Source organism: Tachysurus vachellii, chromosome 23 (assembly GCF_030014155.1).
Source record: "Tachysurus vachellii isolate PV-2020 chromosome 23, HZAU_Pvac_v1, whole genome shotgun sequence".
Classification (NCBI taxonomy): Eukaryota; Metazoa; Chordata; class Actinopteri; order Siluriformes; family Bagridae; genus Tachysurus; species Tachysurus vachellii.
This window is the reverse complement of record NC_083482.1, coordinates 5,022,718-5,039,718: the sequence shown is the minus strand read 5'-3', so window position 1 is coordinate 5,039,718 and position 17,001 is coordinate 5,022,718. Positions and strand designations below refer to the sequence as shown.

Here is a 17,001-nt window from a genome sequence, read left to right as displayed (position 1 = left end):
TTTCTGTCTATGTCTTCCTGTGTTTATTAAACCCCCCTCTTTTGAAGCTATCCTGCATACGGGTCTGTCTCCTTCCGTCCCCGGATGTGACACTACTATGGTTTTCACTGATTTAGGGTCAATTTTATTAGTAATGTTAATGAAAATGGAATGCATCAATTTTTTGTTTGTGCTGATCCATGATCAGTGCTCTCTTCAGGATGCATCATAAACATCTGATGTGAAATCCTGCCAGATTTTACTATAAAAGTATACTATAACACTCCTATCCATCTCTGTAATCATAACATTACACCTTCACTTTGCATGTGTTTTATAAGAAGCTTCAATGAGAAACTCATGTGAGAGTAATTAAAAAGGTAGAGTGATAGTAATTGCATGTAAATGATCTTTACACAAAAGCATTACTGAAACACTAATATTTAATATTATTTAGTGATTTGCAAATTGTATTAAATACATTACACTGTTTGCAATTGTTTTGTAAAAGGTGTCAGTATGTTTGGGCATTATATTTTATGATGGGTTAATATTTTACATTGTCGCTTTTGTTTATTAAATCCTTTACTTTTCTATCGCAGTTAAATTTATTCCTCTTCAGGAGACTCTTTTTGTTTCCTGTCTTCAAGCTCTTCAGATCTTTTTAATATTACTATCTACTTTAAGTCAAAGGTACATAATCATTAAGTATGGCAAACTTTAGGCTTGTCCAGTGTGTGAGCTGGATGTTAATAATTCTTCCTCCGTCATGATCCTTAATATTTCTTGTGATAAGAGTATTTTAGTTAGCTCTCTGATGGAGAAGATTTCAGCTTTAGAGGTGGGCATTATAGACACTATAGAGGATTATTGATGGCAATAGTTTCTGTAGGAGAAAATCTGGATGCCTGAGGCAGAGTTAGTAACCCTCCAACTCCGGCATTAGTGCCCTCAAAGCAGGAAGAATGGGTGACAAATTGGCGGCATATTTGCAAAACCAAAGCTAACTCTAAGGCTTGCCCACGGGAGCACGACTCTTCTCCACTTCACATTTCTAACAAGTTTGCCCTTCTCAGTAAAGCACCTGCTGAGAAACCTGAAAGAGCTCTGGTTATAGGAGACTCTATCTTAAGGCATGTAAAATTAGCTAGGCCTTTAGGGGCTCCAGCAGCACTGTTTTGGTGTATTCCGTAGCCAGGGTGCCAGACATAGTAGGTAATCTTAGGGTCTTAGGCGAGCACAGGTATTCAAAGGTAGTTTTCCACGTAGGAGCTAATGATATACGCCTTCGTCAGTCAGAGATTACTAAGAGTAATATTGTAGTGGTGTGCAAATTAGTGAAGGCGATGTCTGATGGTGTAGTGGCCCTATCTCAATTTGGTGTGGCAATGTAGCTTTCAGCAGGTTATGGTCGCTGAACTGCTGGATGTCCAGGTGGTGCTCTGAAAACAATGTGGGTTTCATAGGTAATTGGAGTACTTTTGAGGGCAAGGCTGGCCTGTTAAGATGGGCTGGTGTCCATCCCATTTCGGAAGGTGCTGCTCTCATTTCTTGCATTATAGCGCATAGTTTAAGAACAGGCCTAGTTATTCAGTGATAATCCCGTGCTAGGGCCAGGGAGCAAACAAACAGTCTAATTCGACCGTCTGCTAGCTGTATTGAGTCGTCACCCAGGGTTCACAATACATGTATAAAGATTGTGTCTGTTTCCCGAGCTAAACAAAAATAAATATACACATTTAGAAAATTTGTCTTAGTAACCTCATTAGAAAAAATTAGCTCATAGTTTATGCACAGCCAGCACCTTTGATCTGAAGCTAGACTGTAAAATATGAGATCTCTTGCTTCTAATCCTCTGAGAACAGCAGTTGTTTCCATCTTAGATTTGGTAAGGGTTAACCTGAATGTAATAGGTGCCACTTATAATGAAGGTCACACTCTTGATCTTGTTCTAACCCTTGGAATAAATATAGAAAAAGCCATTCAAGTGAAAAAAATAGCACCCTGGTACAATGACAATACACAAACTCTAAAACAATTAGCTAGGAAATTAGAAGGTAAATGGCGTCAAACAAATTTTTTTAATTAGCCTTCATAGCTACAAAAAAATCTCTTAGTGCTGCTAAATCAGTGTATTTCTCCAGCCTAATTGAAGATAACAATAATAATCCTACATTTTTATTTAATACTGTAGCAAAATTAACTAGAAATAAAAAGTCTGTCGAAAAGCACGCATCATTTATTTATAGCAATAATAAATTTATGAATTATTTTAATGGAAACATTGATATCATCATTCAGAAAATTCAGACCATTCATTTAACAAACAATTTGATAGATAATGCCGTAGATAATATTTCTGTTTTTTGATCAGACTGTTTTACTCCCCTTCAAGAGACTGACTTGATTTCACAGATTTCTGCTTCAAATGATCAACCTGCACACTGGATCCCTAACCCACATGTTTTTTTAAACAGATATTACCAGTAGCTACCCAACCCATTCTAAAAATAATAAATTCTTTTCTTAGACCTAGCTATGTGCCGAAATCTTTTAAGCTAACGGTTTGATTAAAAAACCTGACTTCGACCCAAGCCTGCTGTCTAACTACAGGCCAATATCAAACCTCCCCTTTATCTCCAAGATCCTAGAAAAGGTTCTGGCACAGCAGTTATGCTCAAACCTACATAAAAATAATACTCATGAAATGTATCCCTTAGGATTTAGCCCTCATCATTGCACAGAGACAGCACTGGTTAAAGTTGTAAATGACCTGTTACTGACCTCTGATCAGGGTTGCTTCTTTTTTTGGTGTTGATTGAGCTTAGTGCAGCTTCTTATTGACCATGCTACTTTACTTGATAGGCTAGAACATGTTGTTAGTGTTAACGGGACAGCCCTCTCCTGGTTCTGGTCTTATTTGACGGATTGCTATCAGTTTGTAGATTTTAATAGTGACTACTCTAAGCAAACTAAGGTAATGTTCAGTGTTCAGCAAGGCCCATTGCTTTTATCCCTATATATGCTACCCCTTGGTGCAATTATTCATAAACATGGTATTAGCTTTTACTGTTATGCTGATGACACGCAGCTATGTGATTCAGCTAAGTCAGATGTGCGCTTAATAAAATTATATTACATCATTTGCAGCAGTAAAATACCTTAGTGTGATTAATGATACCGGTCTCTCATTTGAAGCTCTATCATAAGAAATATGATGTCATTACATGATGCAGAAACATTAGTTCATACATTTGTTACCTCTAGGTTGGATTACTGTAATGCATTACTGACTGGATGTTCCAGTAGGAGCAAAAACAAGCTCCAATTAAAGCTGCAAGCAGCATTTCCCGGGTTCAAGCGTTTAAGGCCTTTAGGGATTTTCACATACACAAAGTGACCCGCAAGTTACAGAGGGTGCCACAATATATGTCATGTCATGCTACATATGTCATGCTACAGTGTATTATACGAGTATATGTACACTACGAGTATTATACGAGTAATACGAGTCAATATCTGTGCTCGGATTGAATGAAAATCATCATTGGCTAGCTGATTGTGTCAGCGTTCTGTGATAGGCTAGTCACAGCGCCCCTCCCCTACAGTGATAGGCTAGTCACAGCGCCCCTCCCCTACAGTGATAGGCTAGTCACAGTGCCCCTCCCCTATACACATACAGATGTATTGTGTTGCTGTGTCTCACTCTGCTCACTCACAGTCACACACAGAACAGCTCTCTGTCTCTCCCTCAGTCACTCTGGTTCGCGGGTATTTTCCGTTAACGTTTAGGGTTTCTTCAGCTTTTTACTTCGGGTTGTAACGTTAATAATACGTACTTACTAACCAGTAGAGTTCTGGTAAACGTGGGTTCGTCCAGACGTGGTGCTTGCTTGGTAGAATGCGACTCGCATTGCGTCTCTGCCTGTCAGAGATTTTTTTCTTTTTTAAACCTTCAGCTGTCTCTAACCAGTAACCAGACACTGTGTGTCTGACACACGTTTTTGCTGTATTTCATAAAAACATAAAGGTAGTAAGCTAGTGTTATAAATATTACAAATGAATTATTACCGGTTAAAGCCACGCCCAAGCCAAGCCCCGGTTAGCTTCCGGGTTAGGCCCCACCCACTCCGAGTCAGAACCAGAATCAGAATCTTTGCCTTACAAGTCAGCACAAAATTGGGTTTTTGGACTGTTGGGGGCGCTAGAGAGCTTTTTTTTAAAAAAATGGCTGTTTTTAGTGATTTTTCCGTTATAGCGCCACAAAGTGGCCAATCGCCACGGTTTTTGAACTGTGACCTCAGTTTGACCTCTTTCACATGTGTCCCAAGTTTGGTGTTGATAGCTCATTTAATTCTTGAGTTATTGACATTTTATTAAAACTGGCTCCTCACAGTCCAAACTTTTTGGGGCCCCTTAAGGACCCTGAATCAAAATTTCGACTTTTTTTTTGAAAATTATTGTCTTTGAGACTCCAGAGAATATTACTGCACTGGATTGGTCTTGATCAGGCGAAAAACCTAGGACGAGTTAGCAAAAGTAGGTTTCGGATAAAATGCGCGATAGCGAAAAAATTTAATGGCAGAAATGAAATTGGAGATATACGTTTTTTAAGTCATGAGCCAAGGATTCCAATGATATAAAGCACTTGAGATTTGGACATATGGGTTTTAGGGGTTTAGGGGTTATGGGGACAAATTATAGCGCCCCAAATTGTCCGATTCCGCTGAGATTTTGGCCCTGAGTAACTGTGACCAGTACTACCATCTGACCAAGTTTGAGCTCTCTAGGCCTTACGGTTTGGGTTGCATGACCGTTTCTAGGGCAGAATAATAATATTATTATTATTATTATTATTATTATTAATAATAATAATAATAATAATAATAATAATAATAATAATAATAATCCTAACAAAAACAATAGGTTTCCAGCACTTCGCGCTTGAACCCTAATAATAATAATAATAATAATAATAATAATAATAATAATAATAAAAATCCTAACAAAAACAATAGGTTTCCAGCGCTTCGCGCTTGAACCCTAATTAGTCCAGAACACAGCAGCTCTCTAACTAGAACCAGAAGATATAAACACATCACCCATACCAAGTCAAATTTGATTATAAAATACTATTTCTTTATAGGTTAGTAATAGTATTTTAGTAATAGTAACCTTGCTGTAGCCTTTTGTACTTGAGGTACAAAAGGCTACAGCAATAGGACAGGGCTTTTCTTACAGAGCCCCACAGTTATGGAACAGACTTCCAAATAGTGTTCAGGACACAGTCCCAATTCTCCAATGTCAGGGCTAAGAACACATTTGTCTAGTCTAGCTTATTATGAATAGCATTTCTTAGGTAAAGGAGCAGATCTGGAGGGTTTATGTGCATAGAGTGTTTGGTGAACTGGGATATGTCTGGATGCTGTCAGCTTACCACCCACGCAAGTCGCTCAGGTTTGTAGACTGCGGAGTGGTGGGATGCTTACATCCCAGGAAGCCCTCATGTATTTCACCTTCTGGCTCTAGCCTTATAGTTATGCTGTCATAGCTAGTCTTGCCGGAGTCCCTGTCTGAACTTTGCACATAATTTACATTGTCCATCACCTGATTACAATCATAACTAACAATTTTCTCCTCTCTCTGACAAAGATTTTAGACAGTATATCTCTTTGAATTCATGCAGTGAAAGCCTAAAAATTACATCTCACCATAACATCTCACCATTAACTGTTTCAAGTTTGATTTATCTATTGTGTATCAGAAGTATAGAGACATTTATTAAATACAGTTACAGTTGCATTAAAACACTTCCAGGTTGAAGTAAGCTATGAGAGCAACCCAGCACTTACAGGAATAAACACAGCGATAAATTTGAACCGAATAAATATTAAACTAAATTCTGTAGATAATTGTGTCATTGAATTTGCAGGTCCAGGACATTTAACTGGGATTTAAATTATTATTATTATTTTTTTTCTCGAGATACCTTGGCTGATTTGGAAGCTTGAAGTTGCTCTGGAAATGTTTCAGCTAATAGAATCGAAGCAAAATCCAATAGTAAAGCAGAAAATATTGTGTGTCAGGGGTGTTGGCCAATCACCTTTTTTTGTATTGTAAGCCTCTCCTGGACACGGAAAGGGGCATAGGCAACGAACAATAGGATTTTTTGTGACACAGACATGGGATGACAAGAAACAAGTGGAGTTTTGTATTGAAATATGATTTATAATCACAAAACACCAATCTTCTTCTTCATTCGGCTTTTCCCTTCAGGGGTCGCCACAGCGAATCATCTCTCTCCACCTATCCCTATCTTCTGCATCCTTAATTACATCCATATACCTCCTCTTTGTCCTTCCTCTTTGCCTCCTGCCTAGCAGCTCCATGTCCAACATTCTAAAATCTACAAAACCTGTGTGTATTAATATACAAGTGGTTGTGAGAAGTGAAAGAACAGCTAATATTTACAATATTTACAATACTTACAAAAACCAGGTAACAAAAGACACAAAGGGAGAAAGACTCCTGTCTCTTCTTCAGTGACACTGTCTCTAAACCATACAGCATTGATTCTCGCTGATATTTTCCTATCACACAAAACTCCTGACACCTTTCTCCACCCATTCCAACCTGCCTGCACTCGCTTCTTTACCTCTTTCCCACTCTCTCCATTACTCTGGACTGTTGACCCCAAGTACTTAAACTCCTGTACCTTCTTCACCTCTTCACCCTGTAACCTTACTGTTCCACTTCCCTCCCTTTCGTTCACACACATACTCAGTCTTACTACGACTGACTTTCATTCCTCTTCTCTCCAGCGCAAACCTCCACCTCTCCAGGTTTTCCTCCACCTGCTCCCTGCTCTCACTACAGATCACAATGTCATCTGCAAACATCATCATCCAAGGAGACTCCTGTCTGACCTCCTCTGACAACTGGTCCATCACTATAGCAAACAGCCGATCCCTGATGCAGTCCCACTTCCACTTTGAAGTCCTCTGTCTGACCTACAGCACACCTCACCACTGTCCTGCTCCTCTCATACATGTCCTGCACCACTCTGACATACTTCTCTGCTACTTCTGACTTCCTCATACAGTACCACAGCTCTTCTCTTGGCACCCTGACATACGCTTTCTCCAAGTCTACAAACACACAGTGCAACTCCCTCTGACCATCCCTATACATGTACTTCTCCATCAAAATTCTCAAAGCAAAACTTGCATCTGTTGTGCTCTTTCTGGGCATGAAGCCATACTGCTGCTCACAAATTTCCACTACCTTCCTCAACCTGGCTTCCACTACTCATTCCCACAGCTTCATTGTAAGGCTCATCAACTTTATCCCCCTATAGTTGCTGCAACTCTGCACGTCACCCTTATTCTTAAAGATCGGCACTAACACACCTCTCACTCTAAAACCCTGTAGAACAAACTAGTTAAAAATTCCACTGCTGCCTCTCCTAGACACTTCCAGACCTCTACTGGGATGTCGTCAGGACCAACTGCCTTTCCACTTTTCATCCTCTTCAAAGCTTTCCTGACTTCATCCTTTCTAATCTTATCTACTTTCTGTTCCACAGAGTTCACCCCTTCTACTCTTTTTTCCCTCTCATTTTCCTCATTCATCAGTTCCTCAAAGTATTCCTTCCATCTCCTCTGTACACTCTCCTCAATTGTACACTCCGCACCCTTCCATCTCTATCCTTAATAATTCTAAATTGCTGCCCCTTCTCTCCTTCTCTAGTGTCTAACCTAGTGTACAACTCATCATATGCCTTCTGCTTGGCCTTAGACACCTCCCTCTTCACTCTGCGCTGTAACTCCTGTCTATTCTCTTCAGTCCTGTCCATGTCCCACTTCTTCTTGGCTAAACTCTTCCTCTGGATACTATCCTGAACTTCCTCATTCCACCACCAAGTCTCCTTATCTTCTTTCCTCCTTCCAGATGACACACCAGCACCTTTCTCCCTGATCACTTCTGCTGTAGTTTCCCAGTCATCTGGCAGCACTACCTGACCACCCAGAATTATCAACTTCTGTCTGAATTCCTCACAACCTTCCTCCTTTTTCAGCTTCCACCACTTGGTTTTCTTCTCTTTCTTTGACCTCTTCGTCTTACAGACCATCAGAGTCATCCTACACACCACCATCCTATGCTGTCTGGCTTCACTCTCTCCCACTACCACTTTACACTCACTAATCTCTTTCAGATTGCCTCTTCTACATAGGATGTAGTCTACCTGTGTTCTCCTACCTACACTCTTGTAAGTCACTCTATGTTCCTCCCTCTTCTGAAAATAAGTGTTAACCACAGCCATGTCCATCCTCTTAGCAAAGTCCACTACCATCTGTCCTTCAAGGTTCCTTTCCTTAACTCCAAACTTGCCCATCACCTCCTCATCACCTGTGTTCCCCTCACCAACATGTCCATTAAAATCCGCTCCTATCACCACTCTCTCACCCGTGGGAATACTCTGCATCACCTCATCTAATTCACTCCAGAATCTCTCTTTCTCCTCTAACTCACAACCAACCTGTGGGGCATAACCACTAACAACATTCAACATCACCCCTTCAATCTCTAACTTCAGACTCATCACCCTGTCTGACACTCTCTTCACCTCCAGAACATTCCTCACAAACTCCTCCTTCAGGACCACATCTACCCCATTTCTCTTACTATCCACACCATAATAAAACAGCTTGAATCTTGCTCCTATACTACGAGCCTTGCTACCCTTCCACCTGGTCTCCTGTACACACAGTATATCCACCTTCCTTCTCTTCATCATATCAGCCAGCTCTCTACCTTTCTCTGTCATAGTACCAACATTCAGAATTCCTATTCTCAGTCCTACACTCTTACCTTTCCTCTTCTCTCTCTGTCTGTGCACTCTCCTCCCTCCTCTACTTCTTCGACCAATCACAAAACACCAATTCTAAGAGCAAATTTAATGTTATGGCTGTACGAAAGACTAGTGTTTTTTTGCTTCTACTTCTGTATATTTTGGTCAAAGTGCTGATCCTTATATCATTGAAATCTGTAGAATACCAAACCATGCTTTATTTGTATCGTGTAACTGCCAATATCTTGGGTCAGTTTTGTTGTGTACGCAATGTTTACATATTTTTCTGTCTGTTCATTTAGCTGTTTGGTGTTGAAATTGTGATTTGTTTCAGTGGAAATGGTGTTTGTAGTTGTATAGCAGTTTATTCACATATTTCTGGATAGACATTCAGGCTTTGTTTGCTTTTAAATTTTTAATTTAATTTTTTAATTTTATCCTGCCCTGTAAGAGTGCCCCCTGGCTCAGTGATAGATATGATGACTTTGAAGAGGAATTGTTTTTGAAAAATCCACAGTAAAATTGATTGATCTTTATTTTGAGCCTAGAGCAGTTCACTTTGAAGTGATATTAGGTAGTTTCATCAACTAACATCTTGAAATGTTCAATTTACAATGGATTCAAAGGTGCTTTCTAAAATAATTATATTGTCAGATATGATGAGTTTGAAAAGGATCTTTATTAGTATTTATTAATAAAGACTTTAAGTCTTTATTAGGACCATAGAGTTTGTTATCCTGAAATGATCTGAAATGGTTTAATCAACTTAACAATTGGGACTGTATTTTATAACAGTTACAAATTTTGCTTATTCCATTTTACTTTTTCATCATGTACCCCATTTTTAATATGCATGTAAGGAGCCCTGAGGCGGCAGGCACTTATTTCCAGGGATTTCAGAACAGCGTAACAGATATTGCGTCAACGGGTAGGCATGGCCTATTTGATAATCTAACCCTAACCCTAACCCTAACCATAGTTTTTGGTTGTTTATTTGTTTTCTAAAATAAATCTACCTGTATGACTGTTTTGTCCTTCGTAGTATGCTGTTTTTTTTTTTTTTCTTAAAAGAACTTTACGTCGTGGTAACGAAACCCCTGGAATCTAGGGAATGCCGCCCTGAGGCAGAAATTGTGAAACCACTTCCTGAAACCTGGAAGACACCATTGAACCTGAAATCCCTCAGTATTCTGGCAATGGTTCCCTCTGGTGGTAAGGAGGAGGAATAGCTTTAGTTGTTACAATGTAGTGGATTATTAAAACTTTAAGCCTGTATTATCATAAACTACCGCTAAGTATCTAATAATAGTTTAACCGAGTGGAAGCTCAGCACCTCTGCATTAAATTCACTAAATCAAGATACTGTAGATAAGGCTGCACTGTTATTAACCCTACCAGGACACAACACATGGACACGCATGATCTGCACTGCACAGCTCACATACATATGGAACCGGTTTGACAAATGAAAAAAAGCAGATGTGTTGTCGAATAATTGTACTCACATAATTAAAGAAGTACTGTAGAAGTGAGTCTTTCTAGAATCCATGAAAGGCCAGATAAGACACTCCTATTCACTATACAGAATTTATACCAACATGTGTGGTTACCAAAACATGAAAAATAGAAGTGGAAAGACTTGGGAGACTGGACATTGAAATGTGTGAAAACTGGTGAGTGGAAACCCAGTTCAGATCCCACAGTGCTTTATAGTTAGAGAATAAAAGCCTATTGCATGCCCTTGAAATGGATGACCTTGGCTGAAAGAACATTTGAGATAAAGCCACAGAAAAAAAGACAGATAGGTGAAAGAGATGTGGCAGTAACACACATTTCTGTTTTTGAGCCCTGTTTAAGCTCAGTTTCTAAGGAACTCTGAACAATGGTGTAACATGATGTGGGTCTAATTAGGAATTGTGCACTAGTGCAAATAACCGTGTAAATGGAGTATCCCTTATTTATAATGAAGCTTTAAATTTTAAATTAAATTGCAAGATCTTGGTGGAAAATTAAGACTGGTAGCCTATTTTTCAGCTAAACTGGCTCCAGTGGCAGTGGGGCTGCCTATGTACAGTATGTATTAATGAGCTGTATCTGCAGCTGAAAAAGCAGTCAATGCTTCTAGAGAAATTGTAGAACAGTGTACAGTGAACACATACAGTACCACTTTGTCAGGAATAGTTTGGACTATTCTCTGCCCTGACACTAGGGGGATAGTCTTGAAGGTTTTTGTTTATCTGTGCCACGTGTCTTTGTTTTTGTTTTGTGTATAATGCGTGTTTGACCCACCATATGCTTAATCCGTTCCGCTTCTGCACACCTGTTCCTCATGTCTTCTGTTTGTTGTTTTTTTCAGTGTTTACTTGAAATGACAAATGTCAAAGTAGAATGCTGTACTGTACTAAACATTGCAGCCCTTCTTTTCACAGAAGCTGATGAAGAACAGCACAATTTTTTAGCAGTTGTAAATTAAATTTGCAGCCCCAGATGTGATTTGCAGGATTCACCTTTGCAGAATCCGGACCCGAAACTGTAGTAGATAGATCATAATTCAGAGACCAGAAAACAGGCTGTAGCTGCATAGGATACAGTATGATGTAGTAACACAACATGAAACCTGGCCACCTTGCTGCACAAGCAGCAGAGTTAATTGCATGCAAATTAGCACAAGGCAAAAGTGTTACAAATATGCTTTTTTATGATTTTAGCATGTTGTGAAAACAGATATTTCCTTACTCCTTTAGGTAAATTATTCAAAAAATTATTCAATTTCACAGGGGAATGCCAAAGCGGATGTAGTAGAAAAGGCAGCTGCACAAAAATTCTCTGTGTATAAAGAAACTTTATACTTTATGTGTGTTCTGAAAATATGTACACCTTAAAGATCTTTAGATGCAATCCATAGCAGAAGAAAAAGTAACATGGAGAAAAGCAGAATGTGTGTTAGAACTAGGGCTTGGTATGGCTCCAGTGACAAACCCTGCTTACCAAAGAAATAGTTTCCTTACTATGCTAAGTTGACGCATGGGCAAGACCACACATCAAAAGGAGGGAAGTACAATAGTATACTGGTACACCATGGGCTTTACTAATTACTCCGAAAGATTTTGAGACTATCAACACTGGACGTGGAGTTAAAGTCTCCCACAGTGCTCATCCTCCACCACAGTGACCCTTTGAACAGCTAGAGATGGATTTAATTGAACTGACACCCAGGAAGGGAAAAGATACTGCCTAGTAATAGTAGATACATTTTCTAAATGGGTTGACGCTTTCCCCAATTCCAAACAAAATGCGAGTGCAGTAGCTATACCTCCCTGCATGTGGAGGAACAGTGAAGCATGAGAAAGGAGCATTAAAGAATAAACAAGCCAAATGCTGTGATGAAACAGGCCTGTATTGGACAAAAGCCCTCCCCATTGTGTTATTGTACATGAGAATAAAAACAAGGGGAGAGCAAACCTAAACCTGTTTGAGATACTGTTTGTCAGATGGCCAATACATTGGGCCTGGACACACATTGGTTACCAGCTAATGTGAAGACAACCAACCAACTGCACATATCGTATTTTAAGACGTGTTCATTGAAACCCTGTAAGGAGCAATGACATGCTGATATGAGATTGTAGGTGATCAAGTTTTGCCTTATGAATGTACTCGTATTCTTGACTGATTATGTGTTCTGTGTTATATAGCCTTTTAAATCTTCAATCTTTTACATTTTTGATAATGATCAATGATTAGTAAGATTTTTGTGTGTTGTCCCAAGGACAAAATAATTGGAATTTTGATAGAAAATTTTACAAGGAAAAGTTAAACTGGACTACCACCTTGTAATATGCCATACGATTGCCATATGATAGCTACCACAGTACACTTAGCAACACACTGGTAACCAACTACACATAATAGCAACTCTTAGCAATCACCTGGGATCATAGCAACAACCTCACTACATCCCAACAAAAGAACGACATTCTAACCATTCTAACCGATGCAGTCTCCCATGAGTTTATCTTTGCGGAATGCTATTCATCTTTTTGCATTTAGGACATGCAGATATCAGAAATATAATGAAACTTCTTTATATAGCATATGTCTTCTTTTTTCCCCTGTTCAAATTTGATCTCTGGACCATCTCAGCCACTGAAATGTATGCTAATACTTTTGAGAATTAATCCTATTATTTTTGCCTTCAAATCTTCACATTTTTCGTGTGTCATTACTTAGTACACTTCAAATTTTATATAATTCCAAATTTTAAATTGAAATTTAAAATAGGTCTTTTTGTAAATCATTTTTTAATAGTCCAGAACATACTCCCATACAGAGCATTTTTACAACAAAATAGCAGGCAAAATTAAATAGCTTATTAGTAAAAGTAGGGGAATTAAAAAGGTGAACATGCTGACTGGACTCATGTTTTTACTAAATCTTGTGGGGATTCCCAATTACTAAGCAGGAAAATCACAGTCATTTAGTCTGCTAAAATGTAATAATAAGTGATCACAATATTATGCAATATTATAAATTCTGGATTTATGCCAGAACTGGCCTTTGTACGAATTTTGCTCAATACTATGTCCATCTATTTTACATGTTTACACACTTTAAATATTGTCATGAGAATGACAGAATGAATAGAATGTCACTACTTATTTTTTTTTACTTGTATGATACAAGGATTAATATTAATAATCAATTTAAAAGCACCCCGTGACCCGAGGTAGTTCGGATAAGCGGTAGAAAATGAGTGAGTGAGAGAATTTAAAAGCAATCCAGGTTTTAATTTATTCTATTTTAATTTTCAAGAAGAAGAAGATGCCTTTATTTTTGAGCTTTCTTCTCACTTTATCATAATCAACTGTTATTTAAAACTTCTTTAATGCTATTTATTTAAGGGCAAATTTTATAGGACAGCTCAAAGTGACACGTCCACTTTGAAAATTGTTTAGATAATGAACTGCATTATTGGCAAGAAATCTGAGTAGCATATAAACAGTGTATTCCAGATTAATGGATGCATTCAATCGCTACATCAATCACTGGTTATCTAGTCATTTCATTTAAGTCAGCTACCAAGCACACTTGGTAATAAACACACACGTTTTTCAACACATTAATGTGCAGCAATTTTAAAATGACAAGAACCACACCATTACTTACTTTACATTAGTTACTTAACTCACCTGTGTATAGTGGTGAATGAGAGCACTGCTATTCATTCTTCCAAGATAAAAACAAGGTGTCACTACCAATACACAGTCAGCACCTGCACTAGCCATTCTCTCACTCATATGGATTGTAGCTCTTGTGGCTAGAAAAAAAAAATACAGGAAAAGTTGCATTAATAATTTGACAAAATCTGACATTTGTCCATATTCACAAGTATCATTTTAAACTGTTTTGAAAAGAAGAGGAGATGCTACACCATGGTAAACATGCTCCTGTGCCAACTATTTTGACATCTATAGCAGACATCAAATTTGAATTGAGCTCATTTAGTGGATAAAAGTGTAAAATTTTGCCATTTAAATATTTGTTATGTTATCTATTGTGAATAAAACATTGGCTCATGTGATTTGAAAGTCTTTTAGTTGTCATTTTTTATTTATTACATTTCTATTCATTTTATTGTATTCAAATTTAAAAAACGTACCAACTTTTTCAGATTTCGGGTTGTATTTTATCCATAATGAGCAAGATGGTGGCAAGGAAAAATTCTCTGAGATGAAATTAGGAGGAAACATTGAGAGGAACCAGGAAATAGTTTTAACCAGGAAATAGTTTTAACAAGAAGTCTGTCTTGCTGAACTTATCAACTGATCTTTGTAGAAATTGTGTTGATGGATTCTAAGTGATATTATCCACAGCAACCTCATATATTTCTAGGTTGTCATTGTGGGGCTAACCACAGCAGCAATCAGCCTCTACAACTGATGAGAAATCACATCAAAGTAGGGCATCAGAGTGGATCAGGTATGTCCAGAGTTTCACTAGCAATTATGCCACGGTCAAAATCACTGAGAACACATTTTTCTCCATTCTAATAGTTAATGTACTGTAAATATTACCCTAAGCTGCTGCTCAATATCAGCATGCTTATATGAATTCCACTGCTGACACACAATTGAATGATTACAGAATTGCATAAATGAGTAGGCGTTCATGTGTTCCTAATACACTGTATATACATTCAGTGAACCCAAAAGCATCCTAGGAATTTGGGACAGTAAATTTTACCAAGAATGCATCTCATTTACAGCACTTCAAAATACCTCAAAACTTCAAAGTTGGACTATACAGATGACCACAAAGCATTATTCCTTTGTATTTTTATTACTATTTTAATTATTATTAGAAGAATTTATTATGAATTTCTTAGTGTGCCGTTGTTACTACAGACAATGACCTGAAACATACAGTGGCCAGATAGCATGAGGAGGATGTAAACTGGGTGAAAGCATCAACCGAGTATATTTCACATCTGTCTGTCTTTCATAGCTTATTTAGGGGAACTAATTTATAAACTATTATGAAGTACTGAATTTGAGATAATTCAAATTTAACTAACTTATTTATAATTTGCTTATTTATTAATCACTAGATCTCAACCCAATAGAGAGAGTTTGGCACAGAGTTGAAGGTGTGCATCAGACCAATGAGCTTTTTCAAGCTATTGGTGAGCTTTATTCCTGGCTTTCTTGTCAGATCACCTGGTTGACATTGACCACCTTCAGAAAGTTGCTAGCCGTAGTTGATTGTAAACAGAGGTTCATTTGGAATGTAGATTCTTTGGAATGCAAATCTTTTTACTGTTGCTATTAATTAGTGGATAAACTGCCACAAATCTCTTTGTCAATTCTGTAGCTACATTAAATAGGTATTAAAGTAATTAAAGATAGGAAAACACATAACGTTATTTACTAACTGTACATCGGCCAGTAATGGTAATGAAATCTGAGAAATAATTTATATTAGTACTGCCAAAATTAAGCTGTAACCCATGCATTTAATAATAAAATGCTCAACACATTTAACACATATGTAAGAGCTAATTAGAATCACAGATGTAGCAAATGTGTGTCTGTTTGGCCTTTCAGTACTTTTCAGCACACTAAAGTCAATAAAGATAGATCTACCCACCATTTATGCTAATTGCTCACAGCACTTAAACACTCATAAGGTTATGAAAGAAAAATTGTGCACAGGGCTCAATTTGTTTGGTGCCAGTAAAGTTGGCCACCACTTTAGATCCCAAGATGCCCACATGTCTGTATCACCTTCTGGCTCTCCTTTTTAGCTATACTGTCATATCTAGTCTTGCCAGAGTCCTATAATCTATAAAAATCTATAATAAATAAATTGAAATACATAAATAAAGGCTTCTTCTAGGTAATTCAGAAAATACACTGAATTATAAGTTGCTCAGAACTCAGTGTGACACAACTTGACTTGATTATTTACAGGTGTAGAAGAGACATCACACTCTCCTGGGTCACCCAGATGATGACAGGTTCCATTTTAAGTCTGCTTAATCTAAAGGTTTCTTCCTCATATAATTTTAGAAGGTTTTTCCTTTCCGGATGCCTGAGGGTTGCTCCTTAGCCATAAATATAAATTAACCTTGTAATCTTTATTTTTAGTGTCACTTTTTTATACTAAACTTTTATATTTAATTTTTTATATTTCTTTGAAGCTGCTTTGAGACATTGTCCAATGTTAAAAGTGCTATACACATTATGAATTTTATATTCATAAGCTCTATAATAATAATTTATCAAATAGTAAATCAGTTTGCAATTATGCATGGAGATTTATTTCACAGTCCAATGTACTGAGTCATTTCAGTAGCTGACAATTGTATTTAGAAAATAAATTTGTAAATTTTATTATCCACAGAAATATTTTGTCTATCAATATATTTTTGGCCTCATTTTAATAGTTAAATTAAATAATACATGAATAAAGGATAAATGTTAAATCTTCATGTTTAATTGTCTATATTAATTATGATATTTTGCATTTACATTATAAGTAATCAAATATAGAAGATTGGTTGGTTTAAAGTCTCCCACAGGATTTTAACTGGTTAGGATCTTTGATGCTCATCAAATTATTCATTGGGCCACTTTACCCTGGATGGGGGCATTCTTATTTTGGAAGGGACT

At 37.6% G+C, this 17,001-nt stretch overlaps 2 protein-coding genes across 3 annotated transcripts in view; both read right to left on the bottom strand.

Moving 5' to 3' along the window:
- ptpn5 (protein tyrosine phosphatase non-receptor type 5) overlaps nt 1-17,001 on the bottom strand; it is a 551,551-nt gene that overhangs the window by 336,298 nt on the left and 198,252 nt on the right. The gene's annotated exons all lie outside the window — the stretch shown is intronic.
- The window catches only part of hoga1 (4-hydroxy-2-oxoglutarate aldolase 1), a 30,033-nt gene that overhangs the window by 12,259 nt on the left and 773 nt on the right, over nt 1-17,001 (bottom strand). For both annotated transcript variants that reach the window (XM_060859746.1, XM_060859745.1), the window contains exon 3: nt 14,020-14,147. In XM_060859746.1, the coding sequence (XP_060715729.1) occupies nt 14,020-14,147 (128 nt within the window). The remainder of the gene's footprint in view (nt 1-14,019; nt 14,148-17,001) is intronic.